We start from the raw sequence: 24,607 nt of genomic DNA, 5'->3' as shown, positions 1-24,607 counted from the left end.
TGTAAACATAGATGAGGATGATTTCTTTTCCGATCATACTACTCAGCCACCACCTTCTGCTGCTTCACCTTCTCCTTCTTCACCTTCTACTGCTTCACCTTCTGGTAACCCCAAAAAAAAGAGCTAAACCCTCAACTCCTAGACCTCGAGCTGCTAGTGCCTCACATGAGCCACCTTCTAGTGCCTCCCTTAAAGCTTCTATTACTGTTGATGATTTAGCATTGGAGATGCAGAAAGCTCTACGACATTTGACTCAAGGGCTAACAATTCCCCAATGTTTAGAGAAGCTAGAGTTACACGAGTTAGGCCCAATAGACCCTCTACGATTTGCTGCTTATCATATTTTTGGAGGGACCATGAATATGAGAGAGATGTGGGTAAATTTGCCTAATGATCCACAAATATTAAGAGGATGGATCGAGATGACAGCTACAAGTTTAGGAGTATTGAAGGATGGAAAGATTGTCCGTTAAGCTTACATATTTGAATTGTTTAGGTTTTAATTTCATATGTTAGAACTATGTGGTTATGTTTTTTGGTTATTTGGTACTTGAATGTTATTTGCAGTATTTGGTACTTGAACTATGTGGTTATGTATTTTGGTTATTTGGTTATGTTATTTGGTACTTGAGTTTTACGTTTTTTTATTTGGTACTTGTGTTGATTAATAGGTTCCTAATGGATCATGACTAAAAGATACTACTCATAATTCTAATGTACTTGTACGTCCGCTACTTTTGGAAGAGGGGTGTCAAACGAGTGCGGGACAACGATTCGGAAATGACGGGACATGAATTTACGTTAGAGTTACTTCACCATAATCCTCTATAATGTCTTGAAGTGCTACGCATGTCCTGTGAATCATTTTTCCGGCTATGTGCTCATTTTATAGTAAACTACGCGTTAAAGGATAGCAAACATGTGTTCGTTGAGGAGAAGATGGCTATGTTTTTTATGATGATCGGTCATAACCAACGTTATGTGATTATCAAGCGGAGATTTCAACACTCAAAGCAAACAATTCATAAGTTTTTTCATGAAGTGTTGGGCAAAATGTTGCTTTTCGCATATGATATTATAGTACCAACTTCTTTTAATCTGAATCCAAACATTCCAGGACATAATAGGAGGCTACGGCGGGTGTCCAAGGGAGTAGTTGGTGCACTTGATAGCACTTTGATAGATGTTGTTGTCCTTGCAAACAAACGGGATTTATATAGAAGTAGGGGAAAAGGTGATTGTTACCAAAACGTATTGGCAATATGTGACTTCAACATGATGTTTACGTTTGTTGTGGCCGGTTGGGAAGGGATAGCACACGATTCTAGAATTTTATCAGAAGCATTAGCAAATCCACATGCACCATTCCCGCTTCCACCATCAGGTAAATTTATGGTTATTTAAATAGTTTTATCTTAGTTTGAAAAATAAATGACTTTTTTTTACAGATAAATATTATCTTTGTGATGCCGCCTATGCAAACATTCGAGGTTTTATGGCACCATTCCGTAATGTGAGGTATTGGCTTGGAGATTTCCGTCGAAGACGTGCATTAACGAATAAAGAAAAATTTAACCATGCACACGCAAAATTTCGGAATGTCATTGAGCGTGCTTTTGGTGTCTTGAAAGCACGATTCCCTATATTGAAGAGGATGGCACCATTCTCGTTGGTTACACAACGAAACATTACCCTAGCATGTTTTTCGCTTCATAATTTTATAAGAAGGGAGGGACTACGTGATGAGTATTTTGCACGATATGATGAACCAAATATCCTGGTTCGGAATAACAATGCAGTCGTTGATAATGATGAAGATGAGATTCCAACACATGGTACTGCAACGGACCGTGAATATATGACCCAATTACGGGATGAAATTGCCGAACAATTGATGCAAAATATGGAATGAGAATTATTTAAGTTTGGTTGTATGAATTTTATTTAAAAATATTATTGTAAGACTAATTTGGTTGTTTGAATTTTATTTCAATTTTTAAGACTACAATTATTAAATTTCTGTTATTAAAAAACTATTTTCGGTTTATTAAATTACTTTATTTTAAATTTTTTAATATCTGCAGCAGCCTGCAGACGTTAAAAAAAAACAAACATGCTTCTCATTACAGTCTGCAGCACTTTGGTCCACCTTTTCTGATGCAGAAGTCTGCAGAAGTGGTCCACAGACTTCAAACAGTTTCACTTCGGAAAAACAAACAACACCTAAACTTTGTGCTAATAGTTTTCTATTTACATTTTCAGGTTCTTTCGAATCCAATGGGAAAGGCCCGACGTGACTTCATAGCATCCCCCAGTGTTTTTCTGCCTTGGCATTTTTTTAATTTTTACTCTGATGTTTAAATTATAAAATAAGTTTTATTGGTTTTGTAACAACTCATTTATACGGTTTATTGTTTTTAAAATGAAAATTTTACCATGAATTTTTGGGACGTTACATGTTTTTTTCATGTTTCTTGCTTACAACTCAGATTGGCTCTATTGTTGGTACTCGGTGGTGTGTCAAATGCATTCTATGGATTCAATCTAGGCTTTGGAACAAGTGCAAGTAAAGTGTTCGAATGCAACTTCATTATTATTTTTACTTATCAATATTGTTTCTTTTTTACTTGTGGTTTCCGCGTGTTGTAGCCTACTATATATATATATATATATATATATATATATATATATATATATATATATATATATATATGTGTGTGTGTGTGTGTGTGTGTGTGTGTGTGTGTGTGTGTGTGTGTGTGTGTGTGTGTCAAAATTGCAAAAATGGTCCCTGTGGTATGCATTTATTTGGGTTTTGGTCCAAACCCCAACTTTTTTGGATTGGTAGTCCTTTTGAGCTAGCTTCATTGCATATTTGGTCCCTTCGAAACTTGAAATGAAAAAAAATTGCAAAAATGGTACATGTGGTTTGTCAATTTCTTTGGATAATGTCCAAAAATGTTTATTAGCAAAGAAGGTCCCTATTTGGTGGTTTTGGTCCCTACCTCGTGAAGTTTAACAACTTGGTTGTTAACTTTTTGAAAATTACGGATCCACCGCAATGGACCATTTCTGCAGTTTTATCTTTTTACCAAACTAAAAGGACCATTTCTACAATTTTTTTTTTCTTTTTATTGAATTATTATACATTAACTCTTTTTTAATTTCTTTCTTATTGTATTATTTTTTATTGGATTATTATATATTAATAAATACTTTTTTAATATATTATATTTATATATTAATAAATATTATTTTATTGTATTATTAATTTTTTTATTTTCTTCTTTATTGGATTAAAACTTTTTCATTGGATTATTATATATTAATAAATACTATTTTTATAATAGTATATGTATATATTAATAAATATTATTTAAATATATTATTAATTTTTTTAATTATTTTTTTTTAATTTCTTCTCTATTGGATTAATTCTTTTTATTGGATTATTATATATTAATAAATATTATTTTTAACCTATAATATTTATCTATTAATATTGATTGCTTTATTGGATTATTAACTTCTTTTAATTAATTTTAAAAAAATTTAAAATGTTAATTCTTTGTATTGGATTATTACTTTTAATTTATTATTTTTATATATAATAAATATTATTTTATTGAATTAATAATTTATAATGTATAATATTAATTCACTTTAAATTTGATGGTTCCACCATAAAGTTGTCAAAATACGCAAAAATGTCGCCTCCCATCGTCAAAAATCAGCGGGACAACCACCAATCACCTTCATTAATTGTTCGACGGAAACCCCACAACTTGTTACACCCAATGCCGCCAATAGCCACATATGACAACCTCATCATAATCCGTCAAAATCCTCTATATATGCCATTAAGCCGGCCATATTCTGCTACAAACCACCAGGAGGTATGATCCAAACACTCCTGGTCGGCTCCTCCATTCATTGCCTTTTAACACCTTGCGTTGTCATATCATCTCGCTGGAAATCGTTAATCATCACCTAAAATCGGTTATTCTCGACGAAAGCTACACTCGTCGACTACCCACACAATGCGTAACAAGCCCTAGAAAACATATGGTCTCTAGCCGACCATTCACTACCGATACCACCATCGATGGAGACAATGTTAGATCGAGGGTTTTCAAACCACAATAGCCACTACAGGTGGTGACAAGGTTGTAGAAATCGTTATTTAGTACTCGTTCGGCCGATTGCCGAGTAGCGAACACTCGGGAGTACTCGAATTTGGTAATTCATGTAGAAATAGGTTTAAGAAAATTATATATATCAAAATCATAAGTTAAAATCATAAGTTTATTAAAATATATAACAAATTTAGATACATTTGATTACACAAAAACTAAAATACACACGATGATCTCACTCCGTAATGGTGGTGGTGGTGACTAAGTGATGGTGGTGGTGTTATCTAAAAATATGTTATCTTCCAAATATTTAAAATAAATTAGGAGAGGTGGGATGGGATGGGTGAGATTTTTTGATACTTTTATTTAAAATAATAAGCAAAACAATTAAAAGAAAGTAAAAACAATTAAAAATAATATTTATTATAAATAAAAATAAAAAATTTAAAGTAATAATCCAATAAAAAGAACTAACGCAATAAAAAAATTTTAAAAAAATTAATTAAATGAAATTAATAATTCAATAAAGTAACACTTATTAATGGATAAATGTTATATGTTAAAAATAATATTTATTAATATATAATAATCGAATAAAAAATTACTAATCTAATAATAAAGAAATTAAAAAAAATTAATTAAAAATTAATAATTAAATAAAGTAATATTTATTAATATATAAATATAATATATTAAATTATTATTAAATAATATATAATAATCCAATAAAAAAATAATACAATAAGAAATAAATTAAATAAAGAACTAATTAAAAGAACTAATGTACAATAATTCAATAAAATGAAAAAGAAAAATTGCAGAAATGGTCCTTATAGTTTGGTAAAAATATAAAACTGCAGAAACGGTCCATGGGGGTTAATTCGTCATTTTCCAAAAGTTAACAGCCAAGCTGTTAAACTTAACGAGGTAGGGACCAAAACCACAATAAAACCACCAAATAAGGACCTTTCTTGCCAATAAAGTTTTTTTTGGACCTTACCCAAAGGAATTAACAAAACCACAGGGCCCATTTTTGCAATTTTGTCTTGAAAGGACTATAATACATTTAATGTATTTATTTTGGGTAAATTACACCAATTGTCCCCCGTTTATATGCCAAAAAGCGTGTTTAGTCTCTATTTTCAAAAATTAACTCGAATCGTCCCTATATTATGCTTCTTTCACTCGGGCAGCCCTTAAAGACATAAAATGACTATTTTACCCTTAGCAATTTCTTTTTTATATTTTTATTATTTGTGTATCATTTTTTAGAATTAAAAAAAGAATAAAATAAAATAAATACCCTCCCTCCCCCCCTCGATTACACGTTCAACTCTCTTTCCCTTTAGTTTCCCGATATCCCCTTTCACCTTGCCCGACCACCAGGAGGAGTGTAGATGGGAGCACACAAGTGTCAATGACGACTCCATCTCCGTAAATCTTCTACCAACCACCAACCTTAATTTTCATCTCTTTTTCCCTTTCTCTCGTACCATCACACATGAAATCCTCAAATAGAGCTTGTTGAAAAATGTTTTTGTATGTGACCTTGTACGTGACCATCACTGAAATAAGATGAACTGTTTTTATGTTATCTAACAAATATTATCAGTTATTACAAGTTGCATGAATTCGAGATCAAGTGGAAAATATGCGAAAGACGTAAATCGCATAGACAAGAAAATTTAGATGTGCGACTGAACAGTTTCAACAACATATATATATATATATATATATATATATATATATATATATATATATACACACACACACATATATATATATATATATATATACATATATATGTATTATATATGTATGTTTGTGTGGAAAAGTCAACAAAAGAAAAGTCAAAGATGAATATGCAAATCCATCCCACGTTTTTGCTACTAGCTCCTACTACAACTTACATACACCAGCCTCTTTTAATCAAATTAAAACTCAAGTAGAAGAAGATATTTGTTTCACCTATACAACATCACCAAATACTCCCAAGAACATCACCATATTCATCTTCTTCAAGAACAAGCTTCATCCCTGGAGAATGTCAAGAACACCAAGATCAACAACAATGAAGTGAAGAACACCAAGATAATCAACAAGCTAAATGAAGAACACCATCAACCATCTTCATCTTCTTCATTGAAACTTAAGGTTATTCATCTTCACCACATTTTTTCATCACACCATTCTCCACCAAACACCTCCTTACATCAAAACACTAAAACACAACCATGAAACAACCCAAAACCTTCTGCATCAAGATCAACAACAAAACCCATCAATATTCATCATCATCTTCATAAAACTCTCACCACCATCACCACCTTATATTAACCTCCTTCCAACCTCTAAACAACCTAGAAAACATCCTCAAAACACCAAAGCACCATTACCTTAGCCAAAACATCAAAACAAACCTTACCTTCAAACCACAAAAAAATCCCGAAACTGAGTTCTGCGTGAACACGATCTGTGTTCAGCATGCCTAAATCAGACACGGCCCGTGTACTCATCTGTTTCCCTTTGATATCCTTGAACACGACCCGTGTTACTTTTTCCTAAATCCACACGACCCGTGTTCAGGATCTTAATCAAGAAAACCTTCCAAAACCCACCTACACGACCCGTGTTACTTGTGCCTTATCTTACACGACCCATGTACACGATTTTACCCAGAAATACCTCAAATACAAATACATAAATTCGTCTATTTTGTACTTTTATGTAAACAACATGTTTCACATAAAACCGAGCTTTGGATGAACTTTTTATACTTATCAAATACCTGATTGATCTTTGAACAAATAGGAACAAAGTCTATTAAGATCCCGTCCAACTTTCGACCAGTCGTTTCATTAGTCCAACTTTTGACCAGTCGTTCCATAAGTCCAACTTTCGACCAGTCATTCCATCAGTCCAGTTCAGTCAATTTATTGACGAACCTACTTGATATATATTTATATACTTATATTCTTCATTATAGCTTTATTTCGTTTAAATACAGTCATTTATATTATTTATAGCTTTACGTCATTTAAATACAGTCATTTATATTATTTATAGCTTTACGTCATTTAAATATAGTCATTTATATTATTATAGCTTTCAGTCATTTATAGCTTTCATATTTATATTTATTTCGCAATTCTTATTCTTTATATATATATATACATCTTATATCTTGAACTTATATATCTGTCACACAGTAGCTGGTATTCGAGCCTTTATTTGTGGTGATCAGATAATATATTTTCAACAAATAGTATCAGAGCTGATTAAAAGAATATTTCCCAACAGAGCTCTAATATTACATAGACGGTGGTTCCGACACCCTATGTCGCGGTTCTTTATCTCACACGGATGGGGGCATTTCAGAACTCGAGATTGAGTCATTTGAGATCGAAGAAAGGGGCGTATGGTTCTTTTATTCTAACTCGTTTGAGATGGTGGTGGAATATACGAATATCGATAGGGAAGAAGATGATGTTGGTGGCAACAAAGAAGATCTCGTCAAAGCCTTACTAGAGACACTCCACGTAGTAATCAGATTTGCATCACCATCACTCATCTCCTCCTCCATCTCTGACCTGCTTTCAGGTTAAGAACCCCAAATCCTCTCCTGATTTTGAATTAAACATTGTCATGCCCTGATTCTTCCTTCCTGATTTGCCTTGATTATTCTTTCCTAATTTGCTGATGGATTTTCTGATGGAGGCTGCTGGTGGTGTTAACAGTAAATATTGATGGTTCAATGGTGGTTTGAGTATGGGTTGCTAGTTTGGTGAATAAGGTGGTATTTTCTAGTTATTCTTAGTGAAACACTTGCTTTGAACGGAGGAGTGGATGGGATGAAGTGAGGGGTGGCAGTGGTGTTCTATTTTATGGTGAAGGGTGGTGATGGTTGTCACACCCCCAAACCAGAACGGCGGAAATGTTCGCGGGCGGAGGACTTCATGTAAGTATCACAACACATGCAATATAGTAATCAAAGTACAAGCAACCATTGCATTAATAAGTATAAGTTTTACATAAGTGTTTAAACATTACATATTCAAACATCAAAGTAGATACAGTAGAAGGCAAGAGTCGCAGTATGGTACTAGGTAGTCTTCTCAAAAGCTTCGGGAGTGTACCTGTCTACTGGATTCCTGAGAATACAAGTTATTTTGAAAGCGTATATCAGCATTTAAGCCCGTGTACATGACTTTACCAAGAAATACCTCAAATACAATTACATAAACTCGTGTATTTTGTACTTTTATGTATACAACATGTTTCACATAAAACCGAGCTTTGGATGAACTTTTTGTTACTTATCAAATACCGGATTGATCTTTGAACAAATAGGAACAAAGTATATTAAGATCCCATCCAACTTTCGACCAGTCGTTCCATTCGTCCAACTTTCGGCCAGTCGTTCCATAAGTCCAACTTTCGACCAGTCATTCCATTAGTCCAGTTCACTCAATTTGTTGACGAACCTACTTGATATATATTTATATAGTTCTATACTTCATTATAGCTTTATGTCATTTAAATACAGTCATTTATATTATTTATAGCTTTACGTCATTTAAATACAGTCATTTAAATTCAGTCATTTATATTATTATAGCTTTCAGTCATTTATAGCTTTCATATTTATATTTATTCCACAATTCTTATTCTTTATATATATATATATATATATATATATATATATATATATATATATATATATATATATATATATATATATCTGTATCTTATATCTTTAACTTATATTATATATCTGTCACACAGTAGCTGGTATCCGAGCCTTTATTTGTGGTGATCAGATAATATATTTTCAACAAATAGTATCAGAGCTGATTAAAAGCATATTTCCCAACAATTGGTATCATAGATTGTGTGATTTACTTTGAATTTTTTGTCGAAAACTTTTGGTTAGAGTTTATAAACCTTCCATAAGCTTTTCTTTAAATATTTCATTTTAATATCACTTGTTCAGAATCCTTTCAAAAAAATTAACAAAAAATAAAACCAAGAAAAGCGAAGAGCATTGATGCAATCCATGAACCATGCGTGGAATACTGGCCAACTTCTGATGACGAAGCTGAAAATGAACCAACACAATCAAACTTCTGCTTCGTAGCTGGTATTGATATACCTTCAAGAGCTCCCAATGTCATAAAATAGGTATGGTCTATGATCTCTGAACTTGGTTTTTCTAAAACAATTTTTGAGTCCCACATAACCAAGATTGAGAAAAGTATGGAAGATGATCTCAAAACATATCATGACACAATGGTCAATAATGATATTTGCAAATCTAAGTTAGAAACCTTGCAACTCAAATTTGGAGAATCAACAAGAACAAAAAGCAAATTGGAAAGAGACGTTGAAAGAAAATCGAAAGATTATAATCACGTCTTGGAACAATTGAATCAGACACTAATTCAGAAAAGGGATTTGGAACAAAAAAAAATCAGTCAGTCATTTCTTCTGAAATAAAAGATGTTTTAGAAATGGAAATCCTTCGGTTGAAACAAGACTTTCAAGAATCAACTGAAAAATATAATAATTTAAATTAAAAACTGACTGATTCATTAAAACAAATTAATTCTCTTGAAACCGAGAATAAAAGACTGATATGGAATATGGATTCTATCAAAGTTGCTAGAAAACTAAGTGATGATATTTTCACCAAGGCAAACACCTTAGGAATTGGAAAAATTGATACGAATTACAGACCAAGAATTGGAAGAGAATCCTTTGAAATTGAACAAGCAAAACAGGAAAACATGACGAATTTTGAAAACTCTGAATCCACTCTACCAGATCTTTTCACATCTGTTAATGAGGAAGATTCAGATGACGAAACAGTTATCAATTGTAGCCCAGATGATACTTCTTTCATTGTTTCCAAAAATTCCTTGTTCAAAAAAGTTGTAAATTCTAAAACAGACTATGCTAGTTCTTTAGCTCACCAAATCAAACATACCGACGGAACAACCAAACTCAAAAACTTTTTGAATGGAAAAATTCCTCTTATGAGTATGGTAGTACTTCTGTACCAACTGCTTTTCCTATAATGAGTTCATCAATTGTTGGAAAAACTAGTCTGGGACAAAAATACTCCAATAAACAACAAACAAGCAAAAAATCCATTCAAGTCAACAAAACCCCACTTTTCAAGCAAAAAACTTTTGAAAACAAACCAAAGAAACCAATTCAACCCTACATCATATCTCATAAACAGGTTTCCAAACAAAAACCAAAACCTTTTCGAAAACCTTTTGAAAATCGCTTTCAAGATATCACTTTTAATCATTCAAGGAACTTTCAAAAACCATCACATCAGAAAGTTTCAAACCATCATCATCAAAAAGCTTTTCAAAACCGCCCATCACATCCCAGATATGAAGAAAACTTTTCAAGCAAACCTTCACATCTAGGATATCTTTCACCAAATCACAAATGTTATCAACCCACAGGTTTTCAAAAACAAATCGTATTTTGGGAAAACTTGATAAATCAAATAAAACCTCAACCATTCCATCCTCATAAACCAAACCCTTAAAATAACGTGAAGTTAAATGCTAAAAGAAATTAATTTAGCAAGGCACCCAAAATAACAACAACTGACAAACCAGGACCCATTCAGATATGGGTACCTAAACTTTCTGTCTGATTGCAGATACTTAATGCTGGAGAACCCAATGATGATACATGGTATATTGATAGTGGCTGCTCCAAGCATATGACAGGAAACCGGAACTACTTATGTTACTTCAAACCTACACAAACCAATATGATGCAGAACAATTCGAGGGGGAACAACCAAAAATTATTCCTCTTTGGAACAAACACCAAATCCTTCTTTGAACACCTCATCCCCAAATGGCCAAAAGAATCTCGATGCATCATTTATGGGGGAATCTTCAAACCTAAGGCTCTCGATGAAACAAAGCTTCAATACTTCCTAGGCCGTTTAGGAATGTTAAATCCAGATAACATCCATCCTTAAACTTTTACTTTTTGTTTGTAAAAAAGTGTGTTTACTTTCATTCAAAAAGAAAATTCAAAAACAATTGAAAATTTCTTTCTTTTAAAAATACCAAAACATTCAAATAACCAAAACTTCCAAAAACATTAAGAAAAACAAATCTTCAAAAATATAATAAAAGACATGCCATAATAAGCTTTTATAGAATCTTGTGATTAATCGTCTCTTGACTTAATTTTCAGATGCTTATGCTCGATGAAGATTTTAAGTCATATTAATTCTCAATTGGAGTGAAGGTTCAAATCTCCTACTTTTCATAATGTATATAACTTTATTTCCTTCAATTTTATTTCATTATTGACGATTTTAAACAATCAAGGGAGAAAAGGTTAGGAGGTTCAGATGAAAACAAAAACCCATGTTAGAATTTCTGCCTCGTCGATCTGTATCACTGTGGAATTCATTTCTTGTGAGCTTAGGTGTGTCACTATTTCTTAAAAGGTATACCCAATTATGTGATTGATTATCTAATAATGAGACTAAGTGACTTTATAGGAAAAGCATAGTTGAACACCTCCGATATGAGTGTGAGTCGTCAGAGAGAGATATCACTCATTTTTAGTGATCATTAACTTGTTATGCTGCGAGAAAAACCAAACACCCAAGTGAAGTATGAGTTATACCTATGAGCGTTCATCTGAATCAACCTGTTAGACCACTTGTCGTCATTAATAATGCTATAAAATCTTAGGGAATTTCTTTAGATACATATATGGCTACCCTTTGATAACCGAACCTGAGACTTTGATTCGGAAACAAATTTCTTAAAATCTTTTACATAAGATATGTTAAACAAAGTCACAAACTTTCAAATCAATTTCTATGGTTTTATATATCTTATCTATTGACAAATCTTTTATCTCGAATCTTGAAAAGTTAAACTGTCAATGTGATTATATCATACCTGTACTTATTTCAGCAATGATTACATAAGGGGGAATTGTTGAAAAAAATTTTGTATGTGACCATCACTGAAATAAGACGAACTGTTATTATATTATCCAACAAATACTATTAGTTATTTCAGGTTGCATGAATTCGTGATCAAATGGAAAATACGTGAAAGACGGAAATCGCATAGACAAGAAAATTTAGTTGTGCGACTGAACAGTTTCAACAACATATATATATATATATATATATATATATATATATATATATACATGTATATGTATTATATATGTATGTTTGTGTGGAAAAGTCAACAAAAGAAAAGTCAAAGATGAAGAAGCAAACCCATCCCACGTTTTTGCTACTAGCTCCTACTACAACTTGCATACACCAACCTCTTTCAATCAAATTAAAACTCAAGTAGAAGAAGATATTTGTTTCACCTATACAACATCACCAAATACTCCCAAGAACATCACCATCTTCATCTTCTTCAAGAACAAGCTTCATCCCTTGAGAATGTGAAGAACACAAAGATCAACAACAATGAAGTGAAGAACACCAAGATCATCAACAAGCTAAATGAAGAACACCATCAACCATCTTCATCTTCTTCATTGAAACTCAAGGTTCTTCATCTTCACCACCTTTGTTCATCACATCATTCACCACCAAACACCTCCCTTACATCAAAACACTAAAACACAACCATGAAACAACCCAAAACCTTATGCATCAAGATCAACAACAAAACCCATCACTATTCATCATCTTCTTCTTAAAACTCTCATCACCATCACCACCTTATATCAACCTCCTTCTAACCTCTAAACAACCTAGAAAACATCCTCAAAACACCATTACCTTAGCCAAAACATCAAAAACAAACCTTACCTTCAAACCACAAAAAATCCTGAAACTGAGTTTTGCGTGAACACGGACCGTGTTCAGCATACCTAAATCAGACACGGTCCGTGTACTCATCTGTTTCCCTTTGATATCCTTGAACACGACCCGTGTTACTTTTTCCTAAATCCAAAAGGCCCGTGTTCAGGATCTTGATCAAGAAAACCTTCCAAAACCCTCCTACACGACCCGTGTTACTTGTGCCTTATCTTACACGACCCATGTACACGATTTTACCCAGAAATACCTCAAATACAAATATATAAATTCGTCTATTTTGTACTTTTATGTAAACAACATGTTTCACATAAAACCGAGCTTTGGATGAACTTTTTATACTTATCAAATACCTGATTGATCTTTGAACAAATAGGAACAAAGTCTATTAAGATCCCGTCCAACTTTCGACCAGTCGTTTCATTAGTCCAACTTTCGACCAGTCGTTCCATAAGTCCAACTTTCGACCAGTCATTCCATCAGTCCAGTTCAGTCAATTTATTGACGAACCTACTTGATATATATTTATATACTTATATTCTTCATTATAGCTTTATTTCGTTTAAATACAGTCATTTATATTATTTATAGCTTTACGTCATTTAAATACAGTCATTTATATTATTTATAGCTTTACGTCATTTAAATATAGTCATTTATATTATTATAGCTTTCAGTCATTTATAGTTTTCATATTTATATTTATTTCGCAATTCTTATTCTTTATATATATATATGCATCTTATATCTTTAACTTATATATCTGTCACACAGTAGCTGGTATTCGAGCCTTTATTTGTGGTGATCAGATAATATATTTTCAACAAATAGTATCAGAGCTGATTAAAAGAATATTTCCCAACAGAGCTCTAATATTACATAGACGGTGGTTCCGACACCCTATGTCGCGGTTCTTTATCTCACACGGATGGGGGCATTTCAGAACTCGAGATTGAGTCATTTGAGATCGAAGAAAGGGGCGTATGGTTCTTTTATTCTAACTCGTTTGAGATGGTGGTGGAATATACGAATATCGATAGGGAAGAAGATGATGTTGGTGGCAACAAAGAAGATCTCGTCAAAGCCTTACTAGAGACACTCCACGTAGTAATCAGATTTGCATCACCATCGCTCATCTCCTCCTCCATCTCTGACCTGCTTTCAGGTTAAGAACCCCAAATCCTCTCCTGATTTCGAATTAAACATTGTCATGCCCTGATTCTTCCTTCCTGATTTGCCTTGATTATTCTTTCCTAATTTGCTGATGGATTTTCTGATGGAGGCTGCTGGTGGTGTTAACAGTAAATATTGATGGTTCAATGGTGGTTTGAGTATGGGTTGCTAGTTTGGTGAATAAGGTGGTATTTTCTAGTTATTCTTAGTGAAACACTTGCTTTGAACGGAGGAGTGGATGGGATGAAGTGAGGGGTGGCAGTGGTGTTCTATTTTATGGTGAAGGGTGGTGATGGTTGTCACACCCCCAAACCAGAACGGCGGAAATGTTCGCGGGCGGAGGACTTCATGTAAGTATCACAACACATGCAATATAGTAATCAAAGTACAAGCAACCATTGCATTAATAAGTATAAGTTTTACATAAGTGTTTAAACATTACATATTCAAACATCAAAGTAGATACAGTAGAAGGCAAGAGTCGCAGTATGGTACTAGGTAGTCTTCTCAAAAGCTTCGGGAGTGTACCTGTCTACTGGATTCCTGAGAATACAAGTTATTTTGAAAGCGTATATCAGCATTTAAGCTGGTGAGTTCATAAGTATTTTAGTTATATAAAGTATACTCTAAGTTCTTGGAAAACTTCGTTGGTTCCTCCAGAAAATCCTATATTTCCTGATGTGATAAAATGATAACCTCAATAGTTCCCTCTGCAATTTCTTAGTTTATACTAGTTATATATAACCTAATATCGAATGGACAGTTAAATGGGTGTATATGCCCTAAGCCCACAACCAAACAATGAACAGGAAGCAAGGCGGAAGTCACACATTTCACTGTCAAAGGGATATTGCTTATATATAACTTTGATGTATAAACTAAGGAATTATAGAATTAGCCACTAAAGGTCCTTTATGTTATACTAGTTTAAAGAGAGTGAATGACTAAGTTCCATCTGATAAGTAGTTTTAAATCCCCATAAAACCGTTTCTGAATAGTAGTTTTAAATCCCCATAAAACCGTTTCTGAATAGTAGTCTTAAATCCCCATAAAACTGTTCCATTTGTAAAAGTAGTTTAATCCTATAAACCGTTCCATTGTAAAAGTATTCTTAATTATATCCGTTCTACAGTAAAACATTGATATTAATCCTGGAAAATATTATTTTTTCCATAATACTGATTTATGGTTTTTAAACTTTCCAAAACCAAAAGTACAAGTAGTTTAATCCTTGATTTCATGATACGTAGTTTTTACCATAAGTAAAACTAACAGAAGGTATATTTGGTCAGTAAAATAGATAGGATGTATTTATCTTTTCTTACTGTTTTAAAAGAAGTATATTACTAAGTAATTCAATCGTTGTTTTATCCATGTGCGTTCTATTAACCATACTAATATGACCGATATGCCTGATGCGACGTTCTTCAGGCGTCGGAACGATATGACATTTGTCACCCCAGGCCTGTCAGCCAAACTGTAGCGAACAACTAAGGTGCGGGATTGTCAGTCCCGTATAGATCTATACACAAATTCACGCTCTCCCTCCAGGAGATTATGGTTAATAAGTCAGGACTTAAGGTCGTACTTAGATAAGTACACCATGAAGTGTCTCACAAATTTATTGTTTCAACGAGATTACGATGTATTATTACCCCGTGATTGCTAACCCTGGTACGTTGTATTTGTACCCCTATTAATGCAAACCCGGTATCATGTATTATTACCCCGTGATTGCTAACCCTGGTACGTTGTATTTGTACCCCTGTTAATGCAAACCCGGTATGAAGTATTATTACCCCGTGATTGCTAACCATGGTACGTTGTATTTGTACCCCTGTTAATGCAAACCCGGTATGATGTATTATTACCCCGTGATTGCTAACCCTGGTACGTTGTATTTGTACCCATGTTTATGCAAACCCGGTATGATGTATTATTACTTCTTTAATATATTATACATATACTAAAAGTATTATACGTATCCTGGTATAGATAAATGAATTGTTAGTACTTTCCTTTCCTAATATACTTGGAATAAAAAGTATACAATCGTGAATCGTACTTGTATATTTAGTTTTGAATCATAAATTATACCAATCATAGTTTATACGTTTTATGTGATTAGCATGATCTCTCCTGAACGTACCCTTTTGCTCAGCATGATACAAAGGTAATGATACCGACTGAAGTAACCTTTTATATTCCCATATGTATAACGTATATAATTAAGAAGGAAACGACCTTCGGACAATTAACCTCACCTCAAATCCACATCCAAATAAGGAAAAGGAGATAAGGCAACTCTTTAGTCCTAAGCCCTTTAAGTTTTATTTATATACTTATACATATATGAATATGATATTGATAATTATAATTTGAAATAGTTTATAAAACCTTTTTCAAAGAATTTAACAGTATTAAAAGAGTTTACATGACTTTAAAGATTTAACATGGCTTTAAGTCATTTTGGAAGTATTTGGTAATCCTTAAAAGCATAAGGAAACCCTTTGTGTGATTATTATCACATACAATTATTAACACAATTTAGATTGTGTTCAACTTGTATTCCCATCCTAAAAAGCATTTAAAACCATTAAAAAGGTAGATTATAGGGGTATGAACTCACTTGATAAGTGGTGATTTGGGCAGCGTTTCGTTTCCATAAATGATCTTTCTCGAAGAAACCGTGAGTTTTTGATTAAAAATCGGGCTTTACACGGCCAACACTTCGACTGGAAAGAGGTTAGCTATTCGAGAATTTCGGGGCTTGCTTCGGGTTTTAGATATGATATTGGGGCTTGGGGGGGAGGGGAGGTTGTAAGAAAGTTTAGGGAGGTGAAAGAAGTGAAAAAGGATCAAAAATGGTGTAAAAATGGGTTAAGAACCGGAGAGTCTCGCACTCTATATATAGTCCGAAGTTCGGAAAGGTGGCGAGGGGGAGGAGGAGTCAGCAGTGACGTGGCAGCGAGGGAAGAGGGACGCGTGTTCGGTTCGCAAGGAGTCAAGTGGCCGAGCTCGGAAGCAGCCACGGTGCGAGGCGCGTCGTAACAGGACTGGCCGAGCCTTTGGTACAATCAGAAGAGGACACAGATCCGACACGGGGAGGTCTCGCATGCGAGGTGACGTGTCCGGATTGTGGCCATGCGATTTTTCCCGGTTCTCAAGATTTTTCGATTTTTGTGCCCAAAACTTGCGAAATTCATAACTTTCACATACGAGCTCCGTTTTCGACGTTCTTTATATGCACGCGTAGGTAAAATTATACTCTACGACTTTCATTTAGACTTCGTCGGCTAATTTTGATTTTATTTTTAATATTATTATTTTTAACAGACCGTGACAGGAAATCCGTTAAAAATTCATAACTTCTTTATTCGAAGTCCGTTTCCGTCCGTCTTTTTACCGTTGTACTACTATTGACGAGACCTTCTATTCTCGTTTAGGTTGTATTGGCTAAAAATCATTCGATCTTTATTTCGAGTTTTTAGTTGTATACTGCTATACTGAACTTTAGAAAAATCATAACTTCCTCATACGAAGTCAGATTTTGACGTTCTTTTTATGAAAGTTCTCGGTTTAACATAATCTACAACTTTCATTTAGATTGTTATCACTAAAAAGCCTTTTATCGAAAATTCACATTTTACACTGAACAGTGTTTTGCCGGTTTTGTCGAGGATCTTCGATTGGTCATAACTTCTTCGTTATAACTCGGATTTCAGTATTCTTTATATTTTTGGAAACCTTGGTACAATCTCTACCACTTTGTTTATCCCAATTACGTATATTGATCAATTTATTTTTGACCTAGATTTGATTGGTGTTACATTATCCCCCCGTTAGAGGGAATTTCGTCCCGAAATTAAGTCTAAAGTGATACTCATGGACTAGGGAAAAGATGTGGATATTTTTGTTTCATATAATCTTCCCTTTCCCAAGTGAATTCAGGTCTCCGGTTTGCAATCCAGCGAACCTTCACTATCGGGATAAGACTTTGCTTGGTTCTTTTGATTTCCCTATCCATGGGTTCTATTGGTTCTTCTACAAAGTGTAGACTTTTATTTAACTTGATTTCAACGAGTGAAATAACAAGTGTTTCATCGGATAGACACCTCTTTAGATTAGATATGTGAAAGGTGGGATGAATGTTATTAAGTTTTTGTGGTAGTTTAAGTTTATAAGCTACAAGACCGATTCTGGCAAGAATCTCAAATGGTCCTATGTACCTTGGATTTAGTATTCCACGCTTTCTGAAGCGTATCTTGCCCTTCCAGGGTGAGACTTTCATATGACAAGGTCATCAACCTAGAATTCTAAGGGTTTTATTTTATCGAATCCGTAGCTTCTCTGATTAACTCTAGAAGCTTTATGTCGCTTCCTGATTCGTATTCTCTTTTTGGTAGTCTCTTGGAATAATTCCGGTCCAGCGAAGGTGCTGTCTGGAAATTGGACCTCTATTTAGTTGCGTGTCACCAACTTTACTCCAGTGCAGATAGGATCTGCACTTGTAACCACAGAAGGTTTCGAATGGAGCAACTTTAAATGCTAGCATGGTAAATGACTCAACTAATTGGTGAATGGGTATCCTAAACAATACCAAAGTCCATCACCTATGCTCATGACTACTCTAGTTCCCAGAGATTTCTGAAGTGACTGCCTGAACTAGGAGATGATTCAATTACAGTTAAACCTAGAATATCACAAGAAGAACAAAACAAAAGTATTTGGATGTTGGACATTATAGTTAAACCTAGACAGTGACGTAATCATATCTAGGATCAATATAGCCTGATCAACTATATTCATTCGAGATATGACCAACATGTGTTTGAGGAGTGATTGTAGTGTTGCAACAAGTCTAAAACTAACCTAAGTACCAGAACAATTCTAGAACCAAACATAAAGGTTAAAATACTATAGGAGTATTTTAGGATGCTATAACTAGAAAACTAAAAACTTATCAACTTCTTATATTTAGAAGTCTAAACTCATAACTAAAATAACATGGAGGTATTTTAGATACCTTTGGGGAAATGTTAAAAAGATCTTTTCTGATAAGTCTATAATTACTAAGTGGATACGTTAAGGTTATATAAAGCCGAGATTTTATAGACTTAGAATATGTGATTTTCACTCTACTTCCTTTTCCTTGTTTGGATGTGGTTTTAGAGTAGGATTACTTATTCAAATGTCTATTTGATCTGGATTATATATAATCAGTACACACCATGTGATTATAGAAGGACCAGAAAGAACCACCTTCGTAAAAATTTAAATTTTCTCATAGATTCTTTAGACATTCCCATTCTCGTGTAAACCCCTTAGATAAATGTAGTTACTCCAACAATCAATAGAAGAGTCAAGGAGGATTCAACAGAATTTTATTAGGAGAATTCCGAGAAAGAAACAGATGATAAGTAAATAAACTATAGAAATCATTTAGTGCCCTTACCCTATTAAGGACACCAATGAGAGATTCACATGAACTTTCGAGATTCAAAATCTTCATTACGAAGTAATAGGGATCAGTGTCAGAATCGGAAGTAAGACAGCTCGGGAATTCAATATACCTACAGAGGAGAAGGACACCCTATAGATACCAGGAGGAAACAAATCATTACCACCCAGAATAGAACAGAGAACAAAAGAAAACCACGTGTGATTCATGTGAAGTGTTTGAGCGCCTTTTCATCTAAGTAATAACTAGTAAATTGATTCAACCTAGTGAGTCAGTGATTTCATTACTCACGAGCTCATTTTCTTATCATGAAACAGAATCATGTCTCCGAAGTAATGTAACCAACCCACCGGAAAAACACCAATCCTTCAAACAGAGGCGGCTACGTTTCAAGCTGCGGTCACAGCAGCTGTAGCAGCTGTCATAGCACACCTTAATGCTAACAATGCAAATGTTAGTAGTAATGCTATTGGTAACCACGATCGTGGTGATGTCCAAGTACAGCAACGAGTACCTATTTGTAAGGACACTTCGAACCTTAAGCCTAATATCCTGAAACGAAAGTTCGAAAACAAGAAAGGGAGTTGTTCAACTCAAGAACCTAACAGAGGGAAACGAACTGGGGCAGTCAATACCCCCATCAGCCCTGTTATTCTAGCACCGACCACGTCGTACTTAGGAAACCTCCCACACTGCAGCAAGTGCAATTACCATGATCATGGAGTTTGCCGAGAGCTACATTGCAATAGATGCAACCTAAAGGGGTATACCGCCCACATCTGTAGAACTCCGGTTGAGTTCATCACTTCAACTACCAACGTTGGAACCATTCCCATATGTCACCTTTGTGGTGAAATAGGACATTACAAGAGGGACTGTCCAACAGAGAAGAACGACGGGGGAGTAGGAGGGGTTTGACCCCAATGCATAGGAAGGCATCAAAGAACCCTGCTATATTTTGGTATGCTTCCAAACCCCGATAACTATCTATAATTATGATTAATCTCCCGTTCAAATTAAATCACAACAATTATATAAAATTTGAAACCCTAACAGGTAAGCTATGATGACTTAGTGTATACATAAGGGTCATTTATAATTAAGATTTGTAATCTTAGAGTGAGTAATCCCGCCTTATTTCCTGTTCCTTGTTTGGTTGTGGATTTAGGGCAGGGTTGCTTAGTCAAAGGTCTTACCAATCTTAATTATAAATGACTTGTATACACCAAGCAATTATAGAGAGACCTAGTAAGGATCGTTTCATGAGAGTTCATAATTTCAAATTATCAGAACCCTCGTATTGGTAGTACCCGCCAATTTCGAATCAAAAAGGGGTTCGTAGCGATAATAACAGAATAAAACCAGAAGCGCTGAAAACTTAGGTACATAGGATATCATCCTAGTAATCATTCCTCCCAAAACGACTTAATATCTATTTCGTCGAGAAAATTCCGACATCCTCATTCGACATGGTTTGGCCTGGCCCTTACCATGTGAAAATTCTTCTGCTGTATAAGAGAACTTTTTCCTTAATCAGCCGTAAGATGAAATTGGCGGGTCACCCATCCGAACGTGTTGTGAAATCTAAATTATATACGACTTGTATACACGAGGTGATGGTGGATGAGCCATATATGAGTCTGATCATGAACTTCGGAGCAAAAGCCTTCATCATATATTCTACCAGGAGGAATTCAACGTGAGACCACGACAATGGGTCGAGCTACTAAAAGACTACGAATTCGAAATTCGTTATCATCTTGACAAAGCCAATATAGTAGCTGACACCCTAAGTCAGAAAGAGTACCCAGGTCGTAGAGCCAATCATTGACTATGATAACCCATTCAAATCTGTCCACACAAAGTAAGGAGGCTCAACAAGAAGCCTTGAAACCTGAAAATGTGGCAAGTAGAGAAGATAACTAGAACGTGTGAGTGCACGGTATTCCAATATTTGTTATCTCCGCTGAGATAATAGAATCATCTCCCAGTTCAGGCAGTCACTCAAAAATCTCTGGGAACTAGAGTAGTCATGAGCCTATGTGATCGACTATGGTAAAGAATGGGATACCCATTTACCAATTAGTCGAATCCTTTATCACGCTAGCATTCAAGTTGCTCCATTCAAAACCTTATGCGGTCACAAGTACAGATCCTATCTGCACTGGACTAAATTAGGTAATACGCAACTAGCTAGAGATCCAATTTCCACACAGCACCTTCGCTGATCTGGAATTCATCCGAGAAACTACCAAAAACAAAATATGAATCAGGAAGCGACATAAAGCTTCCAGAGTTAATCAGAGAAGCTACGGCTTCGATAAAAGAAAACCCTTGGAATTCCAGGTTGATGACCTTGTCATATGAAGGTCTCACCCCGGAAGGAAAAGATACGCTTGAGAAAGCGTGGGATACTAAATTCAAGGTACATAGGACCATTTGATATTCTTACCAGAATTGGTCTTGTACTTATAAACTTATACTACCACAAAAACTTAATAACCTTCATCCCACCTTTCACATATCTAATCTAAAGAGGTGTTTATCCTATGAAACACTTGTTATTTCACTCGATGAAATCAAGTTAAATAAAAGTCTACACTCTGTATAAGAACCAATCAAAAAACCATGGATAGGGAAATCAAAAGAACCAAACAAAGTCTTATCCCGTTAGTGAAGGTTCGCTGGATTACAAACCAGGGACCTGAATTCACTTGGGAAATGGAAGATTAGACCTAGTCCATGAGTATCACTTTAGACGTAATTTCGGGACGAAATTCCCTCTAATGGGGGGATAATGTGACACCAGTCAAATTTAGGTCAAAAATAAATTGATCAATAATCGTAATTGGGATGAACCAAGTGGTAGAGATTGTAACATGGTTTCCAAAAATATAAAGAATACTGAAATCCGAGTTATAACGAAGAAGTTATGACCAATCGAAAATCCACGACAAAACCGACAAAACACTGTTCACTGTAAAAAGTGAATTTTCGATAACAGGATTTTTAGCTTTAACAATCTAAATGAAAGTTGTAGAATATGTTAAACCGAGAGCGTTCATAAAAAGAACGTAAAAATCTGACTTCGTATGAGGAAGTTATGATTTTTCTAAGTTTCGGTTTAGCAGTAGACAGCTAAAAATTCTAAATATAAATCGATCGATATTTAGCCGACACAACTTAAACGAGAATCGAAGGTCTCGTCAAAAGTAGTACAACGGTAAAAAGACAGACGAAAACGGACGTCGGATGAAGAAGTTATGAATTTTTAACGGATTTCCTAACGCGGTCTGTTAAAAATAATAATATTAAAAATAAATTCAAAATTAGCCGACAAAGTCTAAACGAAAGTCGTAGAGTATAATTTTACCTACGCGTGCATATAAAGAACGCCAAAAACGGAGCTCGTATGCGAAAGTTATGAATTTCGCAAGTTTTTGGCACGAAAATCAAGAAATGTTGAAAACCAGGAATTTTCGCATGGACCCTCTTCAGTCACGTCACCCTCGCATGCGAGGCTTCCATGTGTCTGCTACGTGGCGTCTTCTGATTGGGCCGCAGTCTCGCGTGTCATCTGCTGATTGGTCCGAAGTCGTCATGGCGCCTCCTGATTGGAACGAAGTCCGGTCCACTCCTGATCTGACACCACCGAGGAAGCTTCCGAGACCGCCTCCAGCTTCGCTTCTCCTTCTGACGTGTGGCTACTGAGTCCTCCTCCCCCTCGCATGCGAAGCTGCCACGTGTCCTGCTGACTCCTTCCTCGCCCTCGCCACCTGTCCGATGACTCACCCCTCGGCCGAACCCTCGCACCCCTATATAAAGGGTGCGAGACTTCTCGGATTTGAGAGGTTTTTCACCCCAAAATTCACCCTTTTTCACCTTTTCACCCCCTCAACTTTCTCACGACCCCCAAGGCCCCGGTATCGTGTCTAAAACCCGAAGCAAGCCCCGGAGCCCCGGAATTCTCGAGAATCTAACCTCTTTCCAGTCGAAGTGCTGCCCGCATAAAGCCCGGTTTTTACTCAAAAACTCGCGGTTTCTTCGAGAAAGATCATCTATAGAAACGAAACGCTGCCCAAATCACCACTTATCAAAGTGAGTTCATACCCCTATAATTTACCTTTTTAATGGTTTTTAAATGCTTTTTAGGGGGGGAATACAAGTTGAACACAATATAAATTGTGTTAATAATTGTATGTGATAATAACCACACAAAGGGTTTCCTTATGCTTTTAAGGATTACCAAATACTTCCAAAATGTCTTAAAGCCATGTTAGATCTTCAAAGTCATGTAAACTCCGTTAAATTCTTTGAAAAAGGTTTTATAAACTATTTCAAATTATAATTGCCAAAAAACAATTTTATATATGTATAAATATATAAATAAGATTTGAAGGGCTCAGGACTAATGAATTATCTTATTTCCTCTTCCTTGTTTGGATGTGGAATTAAGGTGGTGTTATTTGTCCGAAGGTCGTTTCCTTCTTAATAATATATATATATATATATATATATATATATATATATATATATATATATATATATATATATATATATATATATATATATATATATATATATATATTATACATATATGAATATAAAAGGTTACTCCATTCGGTATCATTACCTTTGTATCCTGCTGAGCAAAGGTGTTCATCCATGAGAAATCATGCTAATCAGATAGAACATATAAATTATAATAGGTATAATTTATGATTCAAAACTAAATATACAAGTATGATTCACGATTGTATACTTTCCAAGGAAATTACCAAAATTCATATAACTATACTAGGATATGTATAATACCTTTAATATAAGGATAATATATTAAAGAAGTAATAATACATCATACCGGATTTGCATTAACAAAGGTACAATACAGAGTACCATGGTTAGAAATCACAGGGTAATAATACATCATACCGGGTTTGCATTAACAAAGGTACGATACAGAGTACCAGGGTTAGCAATCACGAGGTAATG

At 34.7% G+C, this 24,607-nt stretch overlaps 1 protein-coding gene across 1 annotated transcript; it reads left to right on the top strand.

Annotated features, from left to right (window-relative positions):
* The first annotated feature begins 849 nt into the window (after positions 1-849).
* On the top strand, positions 850-1,912 carry LOC145131318 (uncharacterized). Its single transcript, XM_079066025.1, has 2 exons — positions 850-1,384; positions 1,449-1,912. The coding sequence occupies exons 1-2, from the start codon at positions 850-852 to the stop codon at positions 1,910-1,912; spliced, it is 999 nt and encodes a 332-aa protein (XP_078922151.1).
* The last annotated feature ends 22,695 nt before the right edge of the window (positions 1,913-24,607 follow it).

The sequence above is a fragment of the Lactuca virosa genome, chromosome 8 (genome assembly GCF_052849685.1).
Source record: "Lactuca virosa cultivar CGN04683 chromosome 8, Lactuca_virosa_CGN04683_v6, whole genome shotgun sequence".
Classification (NCBI taxonomy): domain Eukaryota; kingdom Viridiplantae; phylum Streptophyta; class Magnoliopsida; order Asterales; family Asteraceae; genus Lactuca; species Lactuca virosa.
This window is presented reverse-complemented; position numbering and strand designations above follow the sequence as displayed.